At 47.1% G+C, this 7,407-nt stretch overlaps 1 protein-coding gene across 1 annotated transcript in view; it reads right to left on the bottom strand.

Moving 5' to 3' along the window:
- Epb41l4b (erythrocyte membrane protein band 4.1 like 4B) overlaps positions 1–7,407 on the bottom strand; it is a 151,908-nt gene that overhangs the window by 41,098 nt on the left and 103,403 nt on the right. The window contains 2 exon segments of the mRNA XM_029540145.1: positions 3,618–3,736; positions 6,069–6,283. Coding sequence (XP_029396005.1) covers positions 3,618–3,736; positions 6,069–6,283 — 334 coding nt within the window.

Below are 7,407 nucleotides of genomic sequence, written 5' to 3' on the forward strand. Positions count from 1 at the left end.
AAAAAAAAAAAAAAAAAAAAAAAAAAAAAAAAAAAGGCACATCTGGATAGATTCATTATCTCAGGAGATGGAGCTTCCTCCTTTAGGAAAATAACTAACTTACATATAACTTATTATCTGCAAATACAAGTTTTACAGCGTGGGTTTTGGGTCATTTATTTTGTGCTTGTAAATCTAGTTACATTATTTATTTCATACCTGAATGGATTTTTCTCCATAGATATGTTAAGAGTTCATTTGTTGTTGGCTTTAATTAGGGGAGCAGCATTTGGCAAATGGGAACTTAATTAGTTGGGAGCCCATTGGAGGGTTTTGACAAAGGCTTACGGGAAAGCGGTTACACTGACAATAATGAAGGCCTACATAACATAATGGAGTGCTGCTAAATAAAGAAAAGGATTCAGTATTGATGTCCCCCCTCAAGTTTAGCCAACCTAACCTGCTGTTTAGGACCAGACAATTCAAGCTGGCTCACTCCTGTCCCAGCTGGACAAAGCAGTACTACTAGGTACTGCTCAGCTACATGAAACACCTCCATTGAAGACCAATATGAAACCTGTAAACTTTTGCATCTTTGTGTGCCTTTTGTTTTAAAGGCATCTCTAGTGCTGGGTGGGGGATTGTCTCACACATATGAGGACAGAAATTTGGATTCCCAGACGCTACATAACAACCAGGGCAGGGCAGGGCAGGGCAGGGGGAGTCTGTTACCTCAGTAATGACAAGGGAGGTGGAGAGACTCAGAGCTGCAGAAGGCCACAGGACCAGCTAGCCTGGCCTGCATAGTGAAGTTCCAGGCCAGTGAGAGATCTAGTTGCCAATGAAGGTGGAAGGTGCCTGAGGACCAACACATAAGGTTGTCCTCTGACCTTCTCAAATCCATACATCCACATCCACACTTGCACCCTACACCCACGTGAACGCATACAAGTGCACGGACGTACACACACACACACACAAAGGTATCTCCAAGGAAGATTACAAGACCACAGTTCCAGCTCAGAGCATGGTCCCAACTTTGTTGTGTTGTCTGGTTTGGTTTGGTTTGGTTTGGTTTTTCAGGACTGTTTCTCTGTGTAGCTCTGGCAGTCCCGAAACTTACTTTGTTGACCAGGCTAGCCTTGAACTCACAGAGATCCACCTGCCTCTGCCGCCTGAGTGCTGAGATTAAAGGCATGTCCCCCACCCCCACCCCGTGTATTGTCTGTCTTTTAAAATCACCACATTTTATGTTCAGTTTGAACTGTGGAAAGAGACTGTATCATCCCATATGGCATTCACGATTCAACATACAAATCAATGACAATGGGGTATTGGTGTCATCGTAAAACAGGCCATCTGCTTGGGAAGGTCATCTGGGGACAGGGAAGCAGTCCGATGTATACATAAACTGTTGCTACAGACAATTAGCACATGGGAAATATGATGAGACTGAAATTCCTGCTCTCGTTTGGGGTACCACTTGGAAATAGGTAGTGAAAAATCATTAAATTAAGAACAGGAAGTTACCAAAACCATAGACGAGGTGGTTCAAGGTAGGAAAAAAAAAAACCATTCAAGCTAGTGTCTCCCATGTGAGGCGTCATGTTTACTAAGATCTCCTGCAAGAAATGGTTTTCTTTTAAAACATTTTATTGCATTTATTTATTTATAAATGTGTACAGGGGTAACTGTGTGAGGCCAGAGGATAACTTGTATGAGCCAGGTCTCTCATGTGGCCCCTCATGTGAAACCCAGGGATAGAACTCAGTCGAGAGGCTTGGGGGCAAGCTCCTTTGCCGCCTAAGACAGCTCACGGGCCCGAGAAATGTTTCTTAATGATAAAGAATAAATAACACAGGGGGCTGGAGCTGCTTGGCAAGACTCACTTGGCAGAATGCTTGCCCACTGCACACAAAGCCTTGGGTTTCATTTTCAACACCACATAAACTGGGAATGGTGATGTGTGCCTATAACCCCTGCAGTGGGAGGCAGAGGCAGGAGGATCAGAGTTCAAGGCCATCCTGCTGTGCATAGCAAGTTCAAGACCAATACCTTGGCAACATGATACGCTGTCTCAAGAAGATTTCTGCAAGCCAGTTGTGGTGGGACAAGCTTGTGGCCTCTGTACTGGAGAGGTGGACACAGTGGATCCCTGGTGTTTGCTTGCCAGTCCAGCCTAGTCTAATAGGGCTTCAGGTAAGTAAGATACCCTATCTCAAAACGAGGTGGATAGACCCTGACTCTCATCACCCAAGATTGTCCTCTGGCCTGAACACACACACACACACACACACACACACGCACACACACACCTATACATACATACACACACAATACATATACACAAACAATTAAAAATATAAATAAAATCATCAATGGAGTAAGTCTGCTGTGTGAAGGCAAGGTCAGAGTCATCTATATCCCTGTACAGTATGTGTTTCCAGTGATTTTTCAATTTCTCACTTGTGCTGATGATTGAACACTAAGCAATGCTCTCCCACTGAGCCACTCCCCACCTCCGGTGCATTTCTCTGAATGAGGCAGAAAGGTGGGCAGTGATAACTTAGCTCTTGAGCTCCAGGGAAAAGCCAGGCACTCGCCCTCGGAAGAGCATGCTCCTCAATGTCCTGCCACAGTGGTGGGAGCTGAGCGCTTGTGAGCTCTCTGCCACCCAACATGCTACACGTCTTTTGCAAAAGAGCTTAGGTGCTGTGAAATTACTAAGCAAATTACTAAGTAAATTACTAAGACCAGTGACTGTGCGCACTGGAGAAAGTGAAAACGCAAGAAAAAGCAGAGCTATCCTAGGGGCACAGGGTGTGCAGAGTGCCACGTGGTGCTGCTGGCAGTTCACCCGTCAAGAAGGCACATGATGCCCTCTGTTCCTGAAGTAGCCTAAGCAGGAAGGTAGAGAGCCAGGGAAGGGAGAAGTGGAGATGCCAGGGAGCTGGCTGGGTACGCAAGGCACTCGTGCAAGCCCGGGGAGCTGCGTTCGATCCCCAGAACCCATGTAAAAAGGCTAGGCATGGAGCTGGAGAGACGACCACTCAGCAGCTAAGACAGCTTGCCGCTCTTGCCAAGAACCAAAATCTGGTTCCCACCTCAGGTACAGAACTCCAGCTTAGAGGACCCAACACCTTAAAGCCTCTACTGGCACACACGTGTGCCTACCAACATACGTACACACATATACAAATACATTTAAAGATTTTTTTTGAAAAAAATCTGGGTGTGGTGGTGCCTGGTGGCAGCAGAAATAGGTGGGTTCCCTGAGGGAGGGGGCGTTGTATGTCCAGCTTAGCCTACTTGGTGAGTTTGAGCCAGTGAGAGATCTTGGAAGCAAAATAAAGAATAACACCTGAGGTACAAAACCTGAGTGAAACTGTCCTCTGACCCCACACATGCAAACATATACACACACACACACATGCACCTACCTGCACACTCACACAAGCACCTGAATAATCAGAAGCACACACGCACACATGCACGCATACACGCATAGATGCACGCACGCACGCACGCACGCACGTACGCACGCACTCATGCATAGACGCACGCAGCTGGAGTGGAGACACCCGTGGTTCAGGCCCCCAACGTGGGGTAGCACACTCCATGCAGAGCTGCCTTGGCACCTTGTTGATGTTGATATGCAGGGCAGGCCAGGGTGCCACAGCCTTCACGGTCTCCAGCTCCAGCTTCTTCAGATGGGCAGCTGCTTCGCTGTACAGGGCTGGCGCTCCTGGACTCAGTTCTACAGTGTGGTCAGGGAAAGAGCAGACATTCAAAGGCAGCTAGATACAGGATGCCAGAGACCCCACCGTAGCCTGGCTCCTAGACCCTTTTCTGCCCTTCCATTTTGTCACAGCACCAGAACATCTGATGCCAAGTTCCCATAACCTTACTCCCTTGGATATGAGCTGGGAGGCCCTGGGCATGAGGCTTGACCCCTCTGAGCCTCTAAGCCATTTAGAAATGAAAATAGAACTCACTTATCTTGCATGGTTTCTGGAGTACTATGTGAGATTATTTTCATAAAAGACTTAGGTGTGAAAAGGCTCTTTACATGCTGAAAAGACAGACAGATGTCCAGGCTGCAAGGCATGCTGAGGTGCCTCGGAGAGTCATGTCAGACTTCTAAAAATCAAAGCTGTTGGCTTTTTGAGTTGTGTTGCATTTGTTTGCCACCATGCCCCCCTCTAGCTTGGATTTATTCATTAATACACTAAACAGCCACTAAATATTAAATATTCATTATCCAATAAAGCTGGTGCTTTATTGCTTGTTAACAACTGGCATCTGGGGAATTGAAACAAACAAAAAAGACAAGATTCTAGTGAAAGTAAAGGGAAGACATTCCACATAAAAGCACGAAGCGCTTAAGATGCCCTCGCCCTCACCCCGGCTGGGGATGCAGGAAGCTTGGAGGAAGCACGCAGGGATGCTGCACTGACACCATGTGAGCTGGCTGTGGGGGCGTGTGGAGTCCTAGGGCTGAGGAAAAGCCTTGGGGGTGGAGGAAACAGCAGACACAAAGGACAGGGCTGGGATTGCGAGGCACTTTGTGAAAGGACAGAAGTTCCCTGCAGCTGGAGTGTAGGAAGGATGGGGGAGACTGAGACCGAGGCGATGAGGCGTTGGAGGTCTGTCACATGACCAGCTCAGCACGTGGACTTATGCAGGGCAGGGAGGAGCAGAAGGTCTTAACACTGACAACTGGCAGTTTCTCTATGGGGACTGAACTGCAGGAGGAATACTGTCAGGAGGCCACCCCCACCTCCAAGCAAATGGATGAGGTGAATGAGGGCAAGCATAGCCTGAGCAGGGCTTGGGCTAAGAGTTCCCATCTCCACTTAGCTAACCTCAAATGGCTCTTATGGTGTGAAGATGTATCTGGACAGCTCACAGTTACACGCTGGGTCAGGCTAGAAGCTTCCTAGACACTCACTGCACACACTCTCTCCTGCTCACAGAGGGATCAAAGCCTGGAGAGCATCGTGGCTTATGACCGCTGCCCTGCCCTGCCCTGCCTCTGTGCTCCTGAAGGGAGTATGGAAGACTACTGTGTTTCTCGAAAGTGGGAAAAGGGCTCCTTGGGGAGAAGTGGGACAGAGAGAGAAGCGGGGGTGGGGGAGGGGGAAAGGGAGGGGACAGCAAACAGAAATTATATTTGAAAAATGTCATAAAGAAACACGACACTGAATGCTATTTAAAAATGAACAGATGTAGCCTGGCAGTGGTGGCGCACGCCAGTGCCAGCACTTGGGAGGCAGAGGCAGGCAGATTTCTGAGTTCAAGGCCAACCTGGTCTACAGAGTGAGTTCCAGGACTGTCAAGGCTACACAGAGAAACCCTGCCTTGAAAAACAAAAACAAACAAACAAACAAACACAAAAACAAAAGAAAAAGAAAAAAGAACAGAGGTAGACAAGCAATAAAATAACAACTAAAATGAAATGAATTAAAATGAAAAATAAGTTGTTAATCCCATCACTTAGGGAGGCAGAGGCAGGGAGATTTTTGTGAGTTCATGGTCAGCCTAGACTATACAGTAAGAAAGAAAAAAGAAAGAAAGAAAAAGAAAAACGAATTCTTTGCCTCAGTATATCAAAGATAAATTCCTAAAAGGGATTAAAGGTGAGTTAGGAAATAATGTAACACTCAAGATGCAAGCCCATTCTTATTAGAGTTAGCAGGGGCCAAATGAGTCATATTGCCCAAAACAGGCCTAACTGCTTACTTTATTATCATTGTCTACAGGATAGACAGCACCACGGGCTCACTGGGCGCCTGGCACCTCTCTGCTGTTGGAAGCCATGTCACAAAGGGGCAGAGGCAAGTTTACTGTGACCAGGGCAGGAACCCCACCATCATCTGACTCCGCCCCCTTCTGCTGCTGGAGCCCAGCAGCCTGTGCCAGAAGTCAAGCCAGGGCATTTATAACAACATGGAAGCAGGAAACCACTTTGAGTCTAGGCACCAGACTCTATAAGCAAGCTACCCAAATCCAGTAGCCACGGCAACCCCCCTCCCCTTCTGTTCTTGACAGGCCCTCCGCACCCCACCCAGCTCCCACTACACACTCACTGGTGAGGGCCTTGCTAGAGTTCGGGGACCTCAGTGGCGCCTCTTTATTCTCCAGGGTCAGCGAAAGGCCGTAGTTGGAGTGGTGCTGGTGCTGGTGCTGATGCTGGTGGTGATGCCTCCCCGAAGTTTTGGGGACAAATGGTGTGCCCCCGTTCTCCTCGAGGCTGAAAGGCAGCCTTTCTGTGGGGCTGAGCGCGGGGGACGGGAGCGGGTAGCTGAGGCAGGCAACAAAGTCAGGATTTAGAACAACACAAAGTTCTGCTAACCTCTCAAACCTCAAGGCCACGAGGCTCAAAAGATCCCTACTTAAAATAGGGCATTGGGCCAAACAGTGTGCAAAGAAAATGAACAAAAGTGGGAATTTGTATACGTTAGTGAGTGCTCTGACATCTCGAATGGTTAAAATGTCTTCACTTTGAAATGGAATAAAATAGCTTGCATTTTAAAAAACTTGTTTTTCAGGGCTAGAAAGATGACGCAGTGGTTAAGAGCACTGGCTACTTTTCTAAAGGAAGTAGGATCAGTTCCAAGCACCCACAGGGCAGCTCACAAGCATCAGTAACTCCAGTTCCTTAAGGTCTGATGCCCTCTTCTGGTCTCTACAGGCACTGCATGCACATGATGGACACACACATCCATACAGAGGCAAAAAACACTCATACACATAAAAATAAATGTTTTTTTTTTTTTAAAAAAAAATAAGGAATCTTCTAAATGCAAGGTGGAAGATAAAAAACCTATAAATAATGCTTAAATGAGCCTATGTTAGAAACCAGTTTCTTCTCTACCCAGTCCACATACAGAAAGTCACCCCAACGTGCCTCCTCTGATATTTCTTCTCAGGGGTGGCCTTCTCAAGCATGCCCAGCCAGATCCTCCCACAATTCTGTTAAGAGGGATTTGATCAAAATTCATTCACGTGCTCCTAACGTGTAACACCCAAGAGCTCCAAGAGAGGGACTCTCTTTCCAGGCAGCTCACAGTTGCCTCTAATTCCAGCTCAGAAGACCCACTGCCCTCTTTTTGTTGTTGTTTTTTGTTTTTTTGTGTTTCTTTGTGTTTTTTGTTTTGTTTTGTTTTGTTTGAGACAGGGTTTCTCTGTGTAGCCGTGGCTGTCCTGGAACTCACTCTGTAGACCAGGCTGGCCTTGAACTCAGAAATCTGCCTGCCTCTGCCTCCTAAGTGCTAGGATTAAAGGCATGCACCCACACACATGCCCAGTAATAAAAAATAAAATCTTTTTAAAAAAATTATATTTCAGGTTGGTGACATGGCTCTGCAGGTAAGAGCACCCGACTGCTCTTCCGAAGGTGCAGAGTTCAAATCCCAGCAACCACAT

This window comes from Mus pahari, chromosome 6 (assembly GCF_900095145.1).
Source record: "Mus pahari chromosome 6, PAHARI_EIJ_v1.1, whole genome shotgun sequence".
NCBI classification, from domain to species: Eukaryota; Metazoa; Chordata; class Mammalia; order Rodentia; family Muridae; genus Mus; species Mus pahari.